This window comes from Lemur catta, chromosome 5, assembly GCF_020740605.2.
Source record: "Lemur catta isolate mLemCat1 chromosome 5, mLemCat1.pri, whole genome shotgun sequence".
Taxonomy (NCBI): Eukaryota; Metazoa; Chordata; class Mammalia; order Primates; family Lemuridae; genus Lemur; species Lemur catta.
The window spans coordinates 16495969-16514026 of NC_059132.1; the positions used below are offsets into that span (position 1 = coordinate 16495969).

The window sequence follows — 18058 nt, forward strand, 5'->3', positions numbered from 1 at the left end:
GTAATCCATGAACTGTGGATTTGCTCCTGTTGTTACTTGAGCACAGAGCAGTGTTCATTCAATTTTTTCATGGGCTCACCCTCCAGGCATTTACTGAAGGATTAGTATACGGCACCATTTTGCAAGTAGGAAGAGCTCCTAGCTGCCTACACCACAAGGTGCAGAGAGACACCACTAATACCAGGCGGGTCGCCTGGCCCCTTGGGCGTGCCTTCAGGAGATGCACTCAGATGCACACAAGTGCCAGACTCACGCATGTGCGTGGCTGATGCCAAACCCCTTCCCATGAAGATAAGGGTCTGGCCCCAGGGAATCTCCTCAGGAGCTGAGTACCCCCTCCCTCTGTCCCCTAAACTGGGATTGATAGCATTTCTCAATGCACCTAAAATCTCTTCAGGTAAATATGAAGGGAGCCAATTTAGTGAATTCCTTGATCTATGCTAGATATCCTTCAAAACCCTTTCACAAATATTGATAATGGTTAATCACTTAGCACTTAGAAAATGCCAGCTCTCTCTATGTGAATTAATGCATCCATAACCGTCTGTGGCAAAACTTTTTCTTTTATCCCCATTTTACAATAGAGGCACAGAGAGGGTAAGTCACTTTACCCACAGTCACACAGCTGGTAAGTGGCAAGGTCAGGGTTTGAATGCACCCGGCCCAGCTGCAGAACTTGTGGTCGTAAGCACTGTTCTCCACATAGCCTCTGAAGCTCCAGTGACTCCACTGGGTAGACATGCCTCCCCATTTTTCAGATGCAAACATGGATGCCAAGAAAAGTATACATAACTTATCCAATATTCCACAGCTAAGAGGGATTGATTTCTGATTCCATCCCAAGTCTATCAGATCTAAACATCCACCCTCTTCTTCCCCAAACCCTCTACCCCTCCCGCCCTCCCTCCTGCTGAGCTGGGCATAGAGCCATCTGCGCACCCCCAGCAGAGGGGGCGGCTCTGAGTGAAACTGACGGGTGGACAGGCCGGGCAAGAGAGAGGGGCGAGTTGAGAGCTGTTACTGGGTGCTGACCTTCTGACTTGTGCCTTCTGCTTCAGAACCCTCCATGGCAACGACATCTCCAGTGTCCCCGAAGGCTCCTTCAACGACCTCACATCTCTTTCCCATCTGTAAGTAGCCGTATTTCTCCACAATGTGCATTCGAAACAGAAAAGCGTGACAGTGTCCGGGACGGCATCATCGCTGTTAACCTTCTGGTGTATGTTCTTCTTGCATGCATACGGCGTGTCTTACTACAGCACATCCGCACTGCGCACGTCGTCTTGTTCTCTGCCCCAGCTGCCTTCAAGGCATCTCGACGTGTAAACAATGGAAATATTTAATAATCAACAGAAAATACTTAACTATGTGCTAAACACTTTAGATGAATTCTCTCATGTATTTCTTACAGCAATAAGGCATTTTTATCCCCATATTGTACATGATGAAATTGAAACTGAGAAACGTTAAAGAATTTGTCTAAGAGTTGCACAGCTAGTAAGTGGTAGAGTCCTGGTTCAAATCTCGGTTTGCCTTGACTCTAAAGCACATATTCTTAACCACTCCACTCTCTGCATCAGGTATTCCCTTCTTATCGTATACAGGGGAAACTGAGGCCCATGAGTATTAGGTGACTGACTGAAAGTCACTGTCAAGTCAGTGAGACATGGGACTATCACCCAGGTTCCCTGACTCCTAAGGCAGGCCTCTCTCCTCTAGATCAGGGAGCTCTACTTTTTTTTAGTCATATACCTATGTCAGTGAAATTTTTTGATTTTGTGTTCCTCCTATATGTGTATTTAATTATTTTCATATTGTGTGCATACACTATAATACTGATATGTGTATATTATAAAACATTCAAAAATAGAAATGTTAAAGGATATATATACACAACGTGTGTGTGTGTGTGTGTGTGTTTAAAAACAGAGGTTCTAGTATTTTCTTCCTGGATACCACTTTGAAGATGCCTACACTGAACCTGCCCTTCCTCCCCTGCAGTTTCAAGCTGAGTGCTCTGAAGCTGCTTCCTAGGCTGCTGGGTGCCAGAACCTTCTCTGCAGAGTACATCCTCCAATAGACCCTTCAGTTGGGCACAATAGCCAGACAATCAGAGAGCCAGAGGTCTAGAAAGCTCCCTAGACAGGCTGGGATGGCCTTGAGTTAGGATTGACTCTTACCTAGGTGTGGGTGAGAGCCATACCTCCAAAGTGGGCGGGGCTTGGTGGGAGGTGAAACATCTACAGGATTGGAAATATACTCTGGAGACATTGACCTTGCCCCAGTGGAGACTACTTCTCCTCTGGCCCCCATATCGGACACCCCCAATCTAGCCAAAGTCTGGAATACGGAGCCTAGGAGTCGAGCTGGGCAGAGGGCCCTGAATTCCTGTTCTGCCTCCTAGGGCGCTGGGAACCAACCCACTGCACTGTGACTGCAGTCTGCGGTGGCTGTCAGAGTGGGTGAAGGCAGGGTACAAGGAGCCTGGCATCGCCCGCTGCAGTAGCCCCGAGCCCATGGCTGACAGGCTCCTGCTCACCACCCCCACCCACCGATTTCAGTGCAAAGGTAGGTGCTGCTCCCGCCCACCCTTCCCTGCCCCTCATGGGGTCTGCTCTGTTTCCAGCAGCCTGTCAAAGTGGGCATCTCGGCAGCTGTGGCTTCTAAACCCTGTCTCTTCCGTGGGTCAGAGACTCCGATGCTGAGACCAACGTGGACCCACATCTAAGAGTCCATGTGTCACTCTCCTCACCAAGTCCCTCTGGCAGGAGATGTGTCACATCTCTTCACTGCCGCCTTTTATACGTTTCTTTCCATGGTTTAGAAAATCTTTCACCTGCATTTTTACCCAACATGATTAGAGCATGAGCATTTCCCCATTTTACTGTAACAAACTTTTTGTGCCTGTGATTTTTATTGACTGCATCATCATTATAACAAACTATGAAGTTCCTATGCAACAAGAACTATGTCAAGCATTTTTTTCATGTATTATTTGATTTTACTCTCTAATACTGGTATGGATAGATTTTAATATTACCCTCATCTTTAAAAATAAGAAAACTGGGGCTTAATCAGGTTAAATGACTTCTTAAGATGACACTGTTGGGAGGATTCCAGGCCTTTCTGATTCCAGAATGCATGGTCTTGCTGTCATATTCCACAGCTTACTTAATCAGTTTCTCATTTTGAATCTTTATTTTCTTTTTTTCTTACCATTGATGCATAAAGATCTTTCTCTATTTGAAATCATGTCCTTAGATAAGATTCAGAGAAATTACTGAGTCAAAATATACAATCATTAAGGTCTTCACACACATTACCAAATTGATTTCCAAAAAGGATTATAACAAATTTACTTTCCCAATAGCACCTTTTGAGTGCGTTTTTCATTAGACTCTGTCATTATTTTATCTTATTTTGTAATCATTGCTAATTCAATAGATTTTTTTAATGTCTCTTTTTATTTTGTCTGTAATTATTGGGGAACCTGAATTATTTAGTCAAACATTTATTTTTCATTTGTATTACACATTTGTCTATTAATGTCCTTTGCTCATCTCTTAGAGCCTTAATGTTAATTTTGATTTACAGACATGCTTTACCCTTTAAAACTTGAGTGTGTCCCACACTTCTGCTGAAAGCAGAAAAATATTCCATTAGTTTAAAGCTAATTTTCCTCCTCCTGCTTCCAAGATGTCTAATCAGACACTAAAGAGGCCCACCTGGACCTAGAATAGTGTGGATTTCAATCTTGGCCTCAGTTTGGAAATCACCTGAGGATCTTCAAAAGTTACTGGTGCCTGGGTCCACCCTCTAGGTTCTGATTAGATTGGTCTAGGGTGTGGGTGTGGGGGTTGCTAAAAGCACCGCAGCTGCCTCTAGTATAAGGTGACCAACTGGTCCTGGGTTTGTCTGGGACCTTCCTGGTTTTAGCACTGGAAGCTCTGTGTCCGAGGACCCCCCCTCAGCCCCAGGCAAACTGGGACAGGTCGTCTCCCTATTCTAATGTGCGGCAGGGTGGAGCCCCCGGTACAGGCTGGCAATCAGGCCGCACCATTCACCCGCCCCCAAATGGTCACTCACCAGCGTTCATCTCAACCCATCTCCGAGCAGGTGACTGTCAGTCTCAGGATCATTTACAAGCCGGACATTAGGTAGGGCTTGTTTATCCAGGGCTCATTGTCATTGTCAATGCTGGCTGCAGCAGCAGGACACAGCCCCCTTTGCAAGGCTCTGTGTGGGGACCATGACCTCCCTCCAGCCCTCACAGCTAAGGAAAGCAGGACACAGTTGGCACTGTCATGGAGGCAGGGGTACCCGAGCACAGTGTGCCACCCGTCGTCAGCATTGCTGCTGTGTCCTCTGGGGCCATCCGTTTCTTACCTCCAGGATTTTGCAGGGAGGACATCTATATATGCCTTTGGACCAAGCGCTGTGCCCTCCGTAGCCTGGCACAGACTATTCCATGGGAAGGGGTGTTTGGGGCAGGGAAATGGGAGGTCCAAATGGAGCCTGGGCTCAGAGCTTCCCGGAATATGAAAAGATCCACACGGGGGTTCTAATTATGGTGCATTGTTTGCAGATTAGCACCAAAATCGGATCAGGCTAATTACAGTAATTGATTTGACTGCAGAAGTACTTCTGAATGATGTCCCACGGTGATTTTTCCTCACTGGACAATGGCTGAATTAATGGGACTCTAGCTGGACTGGACGTGCTGGCTGGGGAGAGCAGGCTGCCATCTGGGCATGGGATTGGGGAGGGGCCAGAGCAGAGGGGAAGGAGGTGCAACTGGGAGCACACTTGGGACCTGCCATCAGCACTCTGTGGTTTCGCTGCCCAGGGCCGGTGGACATCAACATCGTGGCCAAATGCAATGCCTGCCTCTCCAGCCCGTGCAAGAACAATGGGACATGCAGCCAGGACCCCGTGGATCTGTACCGCTGCACCTGCCCCTACAGCTACAAGGTATGGCTGAGGCCCCACCCCCCACATTTGTGCCCCAGGGAGGGACCCCACGCCCTGCAGACCCTCCCTTCTCCAAGGGCAGCCTGGATAACCACTGTACCCCAAAGTGGCACTTGCCAGTGACACTCCTGTTCTCCTTGGAATTGGCAGGAGCAGCCTGGTCACGTCACACTCATGCCAATCAGAGAAGACCCCAGGTAGTCTGGACAGTGATGCCCTGAGGTAGGGAGGAGAGGTAGCATTTGTATTGTCTTTATGAAACATGGGGAAATGAAGCGTCAGAGTGGAAGTGCTTCCAAACAGAGACATCCCTTGAACCCACTGTCCTGACTTCCCTTCTAAGGGAACTTCCAGAACCACACCCCCTCCAACAGCGCCCTTAGAATGGCCAGCCAGGATACAGGGATTGGGGGTTGAAAGTCCTGGGGTCTGCCGAGCCCATCCGTGCTGTTGACGGGCTCAGGTCAGTCAGCAAGGAGATGGAGACCCCCGTTCTCCCCTCTGTGCTCCCAGAAGTCCGGGCTAATTCCAAGACAGTCCTTCCATCTCTTCTTCCCACCCAGTGCCACCCAGAGCACATTGTCCCACCTCTCTCCTGACCCCTGAGTACAGACCCTGTGTCTCCTACTGACTCCTACAGAGCACAGATTGTGTGCCAAGCACTCTGCTTGGCATTTTACTCCCCTTTGCTTTTTAGACACCCTGGGATACCTCTAAAGAAGGTCTCACCCATTCCCATTTTACTTGTGGAAACTGGGCCTCCGACCATCAAAAGAGCTTGACTCGATGTCCAAAGCTTGTAAGCAATAGTGTTGGGATTGGGACCCAGGGCCATATGATGCCAAAGGCCAGGCTTTTTCCCTGGGAGGGTTTCCTGGATAGCTGAGCCCCTCGCCGTGCCTGGCTGGGATCCGCCAAGCTGTGGCTCCATCCTCTTCTGCAGGACCCTCCCAGGCTCCAGCCAGCCTTCCAGGGCACCCACCCGGATGCACTGGCAAGCCCTGAGATTCGAGACAGCCCCTTAGCTGGCCTAATGCACACACCTGGTGCAGGCTGAGTGAGACTGGGCCGGCACGTCTGAGTCTCTGTCCCCAGTGGGATGGTGTATGTGTAGGGACAGGCTTGAGAGGCAGCCTCACTCTGGGAAAGGAGGCTACCTAGTGTCTTTCTCAGCGGTAGCGATGCTTCTAGCAGATAGTGTCAGAGTGCCACCTATGGGCCTGGGACTAGAGATTCCCTTTGAAGGCAGCCACCCCTAAAGCCTGAAACTGACCACAGAGCCCAGACCCACGTACCCTAAACACACACACACACACACACACACAATTATTAGCAAGAGAAGAGTAGAGATTAAGACATACTTAGGAGGTGTGAATCCTTGAAACTCCCTTGTGTGGATTCAGTGGAGGAAACTCAGGCTGTGGAATCGCAGAGAAGCAGGTGTGGATCCAGCTTTGTCATTTACTAGCTGTGTGGCAGTGGCCAGTATCCATCTCAGCCTCCCCGTCTGCAAACCAGGACCTGCTCACAGGTTCGCTGTGAGAAACAAACGTACGATAGCCTAGGCAATACACCTAGGACAATACCTGGCATTCAGTAAGCACTTGACAAGCTGGCATATTGCTACCTTTTGCTGTCACCCTTGCATGCTGGTCCCTCATACCAGGATGTGAAACAGGCCATCGGTAGCAGGTGGCATGTTGCTGGTTTCATCAGGGATTAGCAGTCTATAACACTGTGAACTGTCAAGGAACTTTATTTGTTCTCCTAGAAACTGTGACATGTAAATTTATGAGAGTCCCAATTCCATAGGTATATAATTATCTTGGTGATTATAATCACCAGGTAAGGGCCAGGCACTCATTTGGACCTTATGCGTTTATTCCCTCTTCTAATTTTTACAATCATCTTACACGGTGGCTAGTATCATCCCTATTTTACACACAAGGTAAACTGTTTCACATTCTGTGTCTTGCTTCGTTCTCTTTAAAATTGGCCTGAGTTTGAACGTAGTGGAGCTGAATTTGAAGTCCAGGCTTCTCCCAACTACCCTTGACCGCACCATGAACCGTGGCCTGGCCATCATGGTCAGAGCAAAGACAGCATCTGCAGGGCTGTTGCAGGATAAGGCCATGTGTTTAGACCTTGTTCCCAGGATGCTGAATATCTTGTCAATTTCAGAAGCATTTGAACAGAGATTTTTGATCTGTAAGAAACGGTTGGGCCCAGGTGGGTCTTGGATACATGATGATGATGGTGATGAAGGTGATGATGGTTATGATGAAGGTGATGGTAGTGATGATGATGATAACAGTGATATCTGTGACAACAGTAACATTAAGAGTCAGCATTTATTGAGTACCTGCTATGTACTGACAGCGTACTAAATGAGGTATATGTATTTCTTTGCATATTCTTCATCAAAGTCTGGCAATACATTTCCTAAAATGACCCTCATTTTACAGTTGAAGACACTGAGCATAGTAGGTAAAGGAGTTGGGGTTCAACGGTCAGAGCCAACTGATTCCAGAACCCAAGCTCTCAGCCACCGCATTCACTGCCCATTGGCGAGCGCGGTGATTGCAGGCACTGAGGGTGAGGACCCCTAACCATTTAGGATAGGACCTGTCTCAGTCTCCAAGACAGAAAAATGTAGAATGTGGCAGTGGAAAGAACACCAAGCAGGACCCGCTGAAGCCTGTGCCTGGCTGATGCATGACCTTGGACGGCTCCCACACTGCTCGTCGCCTCAGTTTCCTCACCTGTAAAATGGGGCAGGTGGAATGAAAGGGTCCCTTTAATTGTGGGTTGCATCCCACGCACACTCCCTGTGCTGAGTCGTTCCTCCTGCTCTCCTTCCCGCCAGGGTTAGCGCCCACTCAGGCAGAGCGACGGAGGCAGTGGTTCTGGATGGGTCTCGAAGTTAATAATCCCCAGACACCCACAAAACCAAGCTCAAAGCTGAGGCATTTGTTTACCTATTTCCGGATATCTCAGTTTTTCCATCAACTGGCTGAGTGACCTTGGAAAGCCACAATATTACAAAAAAGCATAGCAAACACTGCTTGAAGTTTGGGAGCAGCTGCTGTTAATCTGCTATAGTGCCAGGCCTCTGTGAAGCAGTTCAAACGCATTATCTCATGTAGTACTCGTCATCATCCTATGAAATAAGTTTTATTATCCTCTTTTGATAGATGAAAAAACTAAGATCAAATAACTTACCTAAGGTCCCACATTAGGAAATCCATGAGCTGAAACCAGAACGCAGCTACCTCTTGCGAGGAAATCCATACCCTTAACCACTTCACGAGTCAGACTCTCTCTAAGCCTCATTTTCCCCACCTGTAAATGGCAGTAGTCGTGACGAGCTGCTGTCAGATGAGAGGGGTTATGTACGCACTTCGCCTACCTCAGCCAGGATCCAGCAGCTACTGCGTAAAGGGTGATTATTTTGCCGCTACTTTAAGATGTGGGGAAATAAAGTGTATCTGTTGTCTGATTCCTTTTCAGCCATTTAGTTTCATGCACATATGTTCCGCATCTCAGAACGGTGCTTCTCAAACTTTAATGTGCCCGAGAAGCACCTGTAGATCTTATTAAAATGCACGTCCTGGTTCATTAGATCTGAGGTCAGGCCTGAGACGGTGCATTTCTACCGGCTTCCAGGCGAGCCGGTGCTACTAGTCCAAGGATGTCACTTTGAGTCGCAGGGTCTTAGAACAGCCCTCCTGGCTCCATCTCAGAAAGTTTCCAGTGAGGGCGGCCGTCCCCAGTCTCTTTGGAAGGAAGCCAGGAGGCCCAGCCATGTCCTTCACACGCACCCTGGAGGTGGGGTGGGGAGTGGAAAGTGTGGTGGAGGACCAGAGAGCGTTATAAATCTGGTGGATTTGAGCAAAATGAGGCTGAAGAGAATTGAATCAGGCTAATTATCCGGGCATTGGCAATGGTGATTATTTCTCAAGGACATGTAGGTGACAGAAATCTCCACCTCCAGGCCCAATTACTGTGTCATCAAGCACTAGGATCCGCCTCCTGGATTTCTGTGCTTGGCATGATAGACTGGAGGAGACACCCCCACCCCACCCCACCCCACCCCACCTTCAGAGGAGGGTTCAACCTGCAGTCGTGGTATTCACGGGTTCCCCAGAGCAGAGAGGCTGGCCCAGGTGGGGGCTGGGGAGGCCCTGCCCGGACCTTCTCTAGGGTGTCCTGTCCTGCCCTCACAGTCTGTCTGTCTGCCGCCACCCCGCTGCACACACATCTCCTGAACTATTTGACACAAACCAAAGACCTGAAATTGTACTTTAATCACCCACATTGAGGCCTGCCTCAGACCCCAGTCATCATAGTCATCATCATGGTCATCATCCTCATCATTGTCATCGCGATAATTGATGGAGCTGCCATTGCATGCTAGGTGCCTTATATGCACATGACTTCTAATCATTAGTTAACTCCCCACAGGGTGGGTATCATTATACCCATTTCACAGAATGAAAACAAGGCTCAGAGAGAACTAGTCATTTCCCCAAGGCACACAGCAGCCTAACTGGAATTTGTACCCCAGTCTGCCTCCCCCGAGAACCCGTGTTTTGGGAGGTGCGGACCAAGGGGCACACACACAGGCTCCTGGCGCTGGCGTGGGACTCGGATGTCCGGGTCCAGCTGCTCAGCTGCCCGTTCCACATGGCGCCGTGCGATCCTGGACGTATTACCTCACTTTCCACGTCTGTCTTCCCTGTCTGGGAAAATGAGTGTGATAACAATCGCACCACCCTCAATCGGGTTGCTGTGAACGTTCTATGCACTCATGAATATAAAACACTTAGCATGCGGCCTGGAATGGAAAATGGGCTCAGTAACGCGAGCGAGAACCAGCGCCACGGTTTCCACTCTGCACACGGGCCTGCGGCAGGGGGCCCTGTGTCGCTCTGGTTTAGGAAAAACCCAGATACCTACACTCTCTCTCTCCCCTCCGAGAAACCCCTCGCTGGCCCCTCAGCTGGGACAGGGCATCGGGAGACCCGGGCGGACACAGCCCGTGCCCTCCGGCTGCCCGAGACTGGGCCTGAGGCTCCGGCTTTTGCGAGAGTCCACAGCGGAGGCTGTGCCGTGCCCAAGGCCGTGGGCCCAGTTGGCAGCGACGCGGCAGCCAGGAAGCCCCAGTCCCATTCCGTCACAGGCACTGGCAGCCGCAGGGTGGGGAGAGGGTTTGCTCAGGCAGATGGCGAGCAGGTGGCGTGGCTGTGGGCAGTGGCCTGTGCCCAAGGCCCTGAACCCAGGGCCCAGAGATGAACACAGTGCATGCTTCTGCAGACCCCGCACCACCAGGTCCTGCACGGGACTGCTTGCCAGGCCTTGGGTGCAGCCCCGGGCCACGAGTCCAGGGGCGAAGCAGGAGCCAGAAGGCCAAGAAGAGTCGGGCCGCTGCCTGGGACGTTGGGTCATCCAGTCTCTGCCCTGGAACATCGCCTCAGTGCCTTTGCCCTCGCCGTTCCTTGTGCCTGACGTGCTCCGCCCCCCCCCAAAACCAAGCTGAGAGGGTCGGCTCCTTCTCAACTCAAACCTCCCCTTCCCAGGCCCTGCTCCAAAGCAACCCCATCCCACCCAAAGCTCTCTATCATAGGGGCTCTCAGCCTGGCCTAACACGGACTCCCCTGCAGAGCTTCAGAATAAATGCCAAGGCCTGGACCCCACCCCAGGCCATGCGAGGTCGGTCTCTGGGGGGTTGTCACAAGAGATAAGGTCTGCAGGCCACGCTTCAGCCTTAGTCCACCCTACTCAAGTCACGGATTAGATTTTACCTTCAGGGAGGCTAATAGTAACATCATCTACTAGCACCTTCTGCGTACTAGGTGGTTGCCGTAGTCTGTTTGCATTGCTGTAAATGAACACCTGAGGCTGGGTAATTTATAAAGAAAAGAGGTTTATTTGGCTCAACGGTTCTTCAGGCTGTATAAGAAGCATGACACCAGTATCTGCTTCTGGTGAGGGCCTCCGGAAGCTTCTACTCATGGTGGAAGGCGAAGGGGAGCCGTGTCACATGGCAAGAGAGGAAGAAGAGAGGGGAGGGAGGTGCCAGGCTCTTTGAGGCAGTCAGCTCTTTCAGGAACTAATAGTGGGAGAACTCTTACCTCAAGGACAGCAACGAGCCATTCGTGAGGGATCTGCCCCCATGACCCAAACACCTCCCACCAGGCCCCACCTCCAACCTTGGGACAAATTTCAGCATGAGGTTTGGAGGGTCAAACATCCCAACTACACAGTGGGATACACGATGTGCAGCACTTCCCCCTGCGAGAGCTCTAGTGTAATTCTCCTCACGGCCCCATGAAGTAGGCTTGGAGAGGTCAAGAGGCTTTTGCAAAGTCATGGTCAGCCAACCCCAAAGAGATGGAGCTGGAAGGTGAAACCAGCTTGGCCTGAATCCAAAGCCCAGGCTCTTGCCCTGCAGTTTAGGAGGGAGGAGGGTGTGAATTCTGGGAAGTAATGAGGGTGGAGCCGGAAACCTGAGCTCTCAACAGTGCTCCCCTGCTCACTGCGGAGTGGCAGTGCCTAGAGACAAGGGCTCCCTGTGGCTCTCCCCATGTCACACGGCAGGCTTGTCCCAGGGCCTCCCTGCAGCCATCTCCCCAGCTTCAGCCCAGGGTCTCCTTGGCCATGGCAGCCGCTAGAGGCCTCCCTAAGCAAGCCCTTCTCCTCTTCTGCTCCTCAGGGCAAGGACTGTACCGTGCCCATCAACACCTGCATCCAGAGCCCCTGTCAGCACGGAGGCACCTGCCACCTGAGTGACAGCCACAAGGACGGGTTCAGGTAACAGCTCCTCCCTGCTGCCGCTCACCGGGGAGGGCTTCCTGGGCAGACTCCTGGGGCAGGCTGAGGAAGCAGAACTGTGTCCCCTGAGGGCCACTCTGTGCCGCACTCCGCCCAGCCCCTTGTGAGGACAATCTCTTGAGGGAAGTACGATGGAGCCCACTGTACAGATGAACAAATGGAGGCATCGAGGGATAACCCTTGCCCGGAGTTGCACAGCTCGTCAGCATTGGCTCAGGGGTTTGAATCCAGATACAACCCCCAGTCTCCTCCAAGGGAGGCCGCAGCAGCTGGCTGAAGTCAGACAAGGGTGGGTGCCGGCTCAAAGACCACCAGCCTGGCATTCCACCCCTGTTTTCTAGAATAGTAATGACAGCAGGTGGCATGGATCATGTGCTCACTATGCGCCGGGCGCTGACGAGTCCTGCATTACCTGATCTAAATCCTCGCACCACCCTGCCTGCTAGGTGGGTATTACCCCCACTGAACAGACGAGGAAACTGAGGTGCAGAGATCGACTTGCTCTAGGTCACACATCCCGACACTCATTCCTGGATCTTCGGGCCCCACCTCCAGCCCTCTTTCCTCCCTGGCACTAAGATGTCAGGAAGAACAGGGGAGAGAGGCCACTTGAGTTTTTCTCATCCCTGTCCTGGGAGTGGGATTAGGCCTCCCCCCAAACCCCAGGCCCCTTCCTGCTTCCCACCTTCCCCAGAAACTTGCAGACGCCCAGTTTCCCTGGCCTGTGGCCCTGGCTGAAGCAGACTGTCGGGAACGGGCTTCTTTGGCACCTCTAGTGAGCCGGTGGGGTAGGCGGCAGCGGCCCAGCTGTGAAGGCCCGGGCACCCAGTGCCAAGCTCTGTGCGGACGTCTCCGAGCTCAAGTTGCAAACCATTAATTATCAGAAGCACTCTGGCCAGAGGCTGCCGTGTGGTCTGTGGAAGAAATCAAGTTCTGGGCTCCCGGTTCCCCTCCCCAGGGAACCCAGCCCGCCCACATGTCCACCTGCCAAGCCAGCCCCGTCAAACTCTGACTCTTGAACAAAGTGAAATTCAAGGCAAGGTTCCTTTTTCTGCCGGGAGTCGGCCAAACCACCCACTCCCACCCACTCTCGACAGCAGGAATGAGCAGGGAAATCCGTCTCACAGAGGCGACCACAGGGTCCCGGCCAAGAAACACGCCCCAGGGCTGAAAGCCTGGCTCTGCCCCGGTGGGGGACTGGGGCAGGGAGAGCTTCCCCCGCAGGTGGTTGGGTTTCTCCCATCTCGGCGGGAGGTGCGGTGAGCAGAAGTATCTCCTTTCCATCCTCAGTCACTGAGGGGTTTCAAATGAACTAGGCATATTTTTAGAACTTAATTTAAAGGAAAAGGGCCCAGAACTGCAGGATCAGGGGAATTTGGGGGGAGGTTAAGGCAGCCAGGCAAACGCTGGGGAGGGACAGCGTGCGTATACTCCCAGGAGCAGGAAAGTTCTTGCGCATCGGGCAGCACCTGGCGGGTGGGCAAGGGGGAGGGGTGCTTGGCAGGAAGAGCTCTGCTCCCTTGGTCCCCCCTGGAGTCACTCCCCAGGCTGCTGTGACACACACAGACCGGGTGGCTTTAAACAACAGAAATGTAATCTCTGGTGGGTTCTGGAAGCTGGAAGTGCAAAGTTAAGATGTCATCAGGACCCTGCTCCCTCTAAACCCTCCAGGGGAGGATCCTCCCTGCCTTTCCCGGCTCCCGGTGCTTTGCTGGCGTCTCTGGCCTGGATGGCAGCTGCGGGGCTGCCTTCTCTGCCCGCGTGGTCACGTAACAGTCTCCCCGCTCCTCTCTCGTCGCACGGCTGTCTTATAAGGACACCAGTCACGTTGCATTGGGGTCCACCCTCTTCCAGTGGGACCTCAACTAATCACGCACCTGCAGCAACCCTATTTCCAAAGAAGGTCCCGTTCTGAGGCACTGGGTGAGGACTTCGACACCTCTGTTTTGAGGGAACACAATTCCACCCGTAACACCGCTTGCTTGTCGGAATTCTGGAAGCCTTACCGACCTTCCCACACTTGGGCTTCCCAGGTCCTGCTGCGTCGCCTGCTCACAGACAGCAGAGGCCGGCAGAGGGACCGAGACGGGAGGCAGGACTTGCCCTGACCCCACAGCCCATGAGGACAGGGGAGACTTTGGCCTCCTCCCACGCTCTGTCCGCGCCATGAACACCCCCTGCTCCCCGCACCGGCCACCGCGGCCCGCTGCCGGGCGCTCCTGAGACTCTGGGGGCCAGAGCAACTGGTCTTCAGGAAAACAAATGGGCAACACCTGGTTTTAAGACTTTTGGAAACCTCCGCTCTGTCCGGCTCTGAAGAGTGGCCTTTTTCATGAAGGCCCGGGTCCCTGGCAGGACACAGGAGTGGGAGTCCTTTTGCTGTCCCCGAGAGCTCAGGCCCGAGAAGCCGCTGCCTTTCCGAGCAAGTGTGTGGGGTCTTCAAGAATCAGCAAGGAGGCTAAGCAGGATTCTGCACCCCTGAAATTCACTTCCTGTTGGTTCACTTTTTCAGCTAGATCCCAAATCACGGCAGTCTCTGAAGGAGGGGCCTGGGATTCCCGGTGGGGAGCCAGGGCGCGCTCACGGACGGGGTGTACATCCCTGATGGGGAGGCCGGGCTGCGGGAAAAGCCAGATCCATGTGGCGTTTACTCAATCACGTGGCGTGGCGTTTACCCCGCACGCACCCCCGCCCGCGTTAGCTGCCCGGCCTTACTTTGCGCGCCCCGTCCTAGGGGCGGGACAGGGCCAGCAGGGGTGAGGGCGGTTGAGGTCTTTATCCAGGAGATTTAACACTCCAGAGACAAGTGACGGAAACGCACCCTGCTGACTTACGGTGTTTGAAGCCAAGCTCGCGTGCAGGCCTCAGCCTTGGCAGGAGAGGGGTCCTCCCGCCCCACCCCCACCCCTCAGAAGCTGGAGGGGCTCAGAAGTGGTAGGAGCAGGTGACAGGGAGACGCAGCGTCCCCAGTGGAAGGTTCGGAGGTGGTTTTGTCTAGAACTTAAACCAGCTAGTGATGGGTTCTGAGCGTTTTCCGTGTGCGGTGAACCTTCCTAGTGTTTTGCTTATATCATCTCATTTAATCTCCACGACCACCCAAGGCCAAACAGCGAGGAAGCAGCAGAGTAGACTCCATTCCCAGGAAACCCAGGTGCAGAGTCCGGGCTCTTGGCCGCTGTGCGCTACCCACCCCAACCCCCCGAGGTAGAAAGGTTGCCTTAGGGTGAAAAAAAATCCCTAAAAGGGGGATGTTTATCACGCTCTCTCTGTCTACAAAAGAGACCGTGCACAGAGGAGCCGAAGGAAGGGCGGTTTAGGAGACAGGTGAAGGAATTCAAGCCATATCCAGAAAACCACTTCCAGCTGGCGGGGGAGTGGCGAAGGCAGCTTTGCTGGTGGGAGTCGGCCCCCTGGCCAGGCAGCCAGGGCCAGGGGAGAGACGGCGTTGGGTGGAGACAGGGCTCGATGAAATGACCTTGCAGGCTCCCAAGGGTCTTCCTGCCCGGGACCCTAAGGCTTCCTGTGTCCAGAGTGCTGTCTCAGACCCCCATCCACAGGAGAAGCCTGGCTAATTGTGTGTCTGCCCCTCCCTTTCTCTCTGCCACCCCACCCCGCCCCGCTGCCCGCCCCCTGGCTCCCCTCCTCCCCACCCCACACATCCCCAAAGCTGCTCCTGCCCTCTGGGCTTCGAGGGGCAGCGGTGCGAGATCAACCCCGATGACTGTGAGGACAACGACTGCGAAAACAACGCCACATGTGTGGACGGGATCAACAACTACGTGTGTGTCTGCCCCCCCAACTACACAGGTGAGGATCTCGTGATGTGTGAGCGAACTAGCGGTTGGGGTGGGGTGGGGGATGTCTCTAGAATATGCCATCTGCTTAGCTTCTGCCAGGGACCCCACCTCCCTTCTCCCAAGACCCTGCTGTGCCATGAGGGGCTCCCCAAAGCCCCTATCTGTTTGCTTGCCCGTCCCCACCACCCCTGCCAGCAGCCAGCAGATCACTGGCCCCTTCCCACTCTGAAACCAGTTTCCAGGGCTCCTCCAGTGTCTGTTCATTCTGTTGATGGCCGTCCCCTCCTTTAGGGACCCTGGAGACCCAGTGGTGTTTGAGGCTGGCCGAGAGGCACTTGCACTGTTTACACTTTGTTCAGGTCTAGGCAACCATTCTGGAAATCCGCATTTTCCAGACACTCTGCTAGGAGCTGGGAAGGCAAAAATGAGCAAGACCAAGTTCCTTCTTATAAGAAGCTCAAAGTCAAGCAGAGAGAGACGTGGATTCAATAGAATGAGAACACACACCTGTAAGCCTGGGGGCTGTGAGATCACAGAGAAGGAAGCTAACCCAGACGGGGAATATAGGAAGGCTCCCTACAAAAGGTTATTCCTCAGGAAAATCATTCTGCCTAGCCATCCCCAAAGCATAATGCCTTTATTTCCCATATTAGCAGCCCCTAATAAGGACAGTTAAATACACCATTAGATCGTGAAGCAAAATGGCGCTGACTGGTGCGAGCACGGCCTACTCTGTGATGAGATCGACCTGAAGTGGCATATCCCAGACTGGACTTGCATAAATTTCATGAGTTATTTGAGGAAAAGGCCCCATGGGCAAAGAATTTGGGAAGTCCTGCATGTAATAGTAACCCTGTTCTTGACGCTCCGTGATACAAATTACATATTAGAGCTTCTAAAAATTCCTGCTTTAAAGAAAGCTGTTTATGTTAACCCAGCAGTTCCCACACTGATTTGATCTCGGAGCTTCCCTGTTACCCGACCCTGGAACACCATTACCAACCAGGGATCTTGTGTTGCAGGGAACATATTTTAGGAAGTACTAGCCTAAGGCAAGGGGAAAATGAGGACGGCGGCAGCTCAGGGACGCCCACACCCCAGCCTACTGGAACCTGGCTTTGGTGGAAGAGTGCGGTGGGAGGTGGGGATCCAGGGAAGACAAGGAGTGCGGAGGCAGAGGCTGAGTCACTCCCGTTGGCCCTCAGGTCCTGCGCCTCTGTCATGCCTCCAGCCCAGTAACCAGGTGTCCCCAAGCACACTCTTGGGACTGCTGGAACGTCCCATGGCCAACTGAGACAGCCACCTGCTCTGCTAGTCCAGGCCGCCTGGCATCCCAGACAAGCCCTTGTGCTGGGAGAGGGTGCATATAAACCTGCCAAGGGTTTACCTCCCTCATGCCTTCTATCTTCTGAGAGTGGAGTTGTAGCCAAAAGTTGCATTAGCAGCAGGCAGCATTTATTGTGCACCAACTGTATGCAGAGCACTGAATTAGCCACTAGGGATACCAAGAAGTCTAAGGCATGCATTCAACTCACAAGGGGCTTCTGGTCTACCAGAAAGGAATCACTGTGGAGAGTTCAATCCTGGGTCCAGAAGAATCTGCTTCGAGCCAGAAAAGAGTAAAAATCCCAGCAGTAAAGAAGGGGAGGGTAGAGGGCCTCAAAACAGGCTTCGTGGCAGAGGAGGGGCTTGAACTGAATTACTGCGAGCAGATGGCAGTGGGAAGGGAGCTGAGGAGCCACTGAGGAGACGGTTTCCTGCCCCAGCTGAGCCCTGCCCGGTTCTGCAGTCCACCAGGCTGCGCTTCTGATCTGTGGCATTTTGCTGCCGAGAGTGGGGCGTTGCGGTTTTCTCCGTCCCAGAACACGTGCCCTCTGTGGTCCTGAGAGGCCAAGGGCAGAATGTGGACAGGAGGGGTTTAGGGCCCCCTCCCAGGACAGGGTAGGGGTCAGCTTGTCGCCACCACAGCAGAGAACAGACTCGGCGGCTGCATCTGTCATTCGTTCCTACCCATCCAGCCCTCCGGACTTCTCCCTGCCTGTCTGGGAGCAGCGGGCCAGGAGCCCTTCTCCACCTGCCCGGCCCCCACACCTGCAGAGACGCCCACGGTCAGAAGCTCCACTGCCTTGGATCACGCTCCACCTGGCTTGACCGGGTGAAATTTAAGGAAACCCAAAACTCAGATCTTAAAAATCTGGTGTTACCCCCAACCCCCATTCCTAAAGCACATTTTCAGGTGGTGTGAGCATTTCAGGCTTTTCTGCAAGGGCCATCCCTGGGTATCTAAGACCCTGTTAGGCATTTAGCAGCACTGCGAACTTCAAAGGCAACGTGTCTAGAGACTAGAACTTCAAGTTCCTTTCATATTTCCTTCCCTGAAAAATCCAAAGGCTCACTTATCTATTGCAGGTGAACTGTGCAGCTAAGCCTTGTCCGCTCCTCCACAAAGCCTCGCC

At 52.8% G+C, this 18058-nt stretch overlaps 1 protein-coding gene across 1 annotated transcript in view; it reads left to right on the top strand.

Moving 5' to 3' along the window:
* Positions 1-18058, top strand: part of SLIT3 (slit guidance ligand 3) — a 574724-nt gene that overhangs the window by 531399 nt on the left and 25267 nt on the right. The window contains exons 24-28 of the mRNA XM_045551207.1: positions 1059-1130; positions 2405-2568; positions 4847-4971; positions 11687-11784; positions 15473-15612. Coding sequence (XP_045407163.1) covers positions 1059-1130; positions 2405-2568; positions 4847-4971; positions 11687-11784; positions 15473-15612 — 599 coding nt within the window. The remainder of the gene's footprint in view (positions 1-1058; positions 1131-2404; positions 2569-4846; positions 4972-11686; positions 11785-15472; positions 15613-18058) is intronic.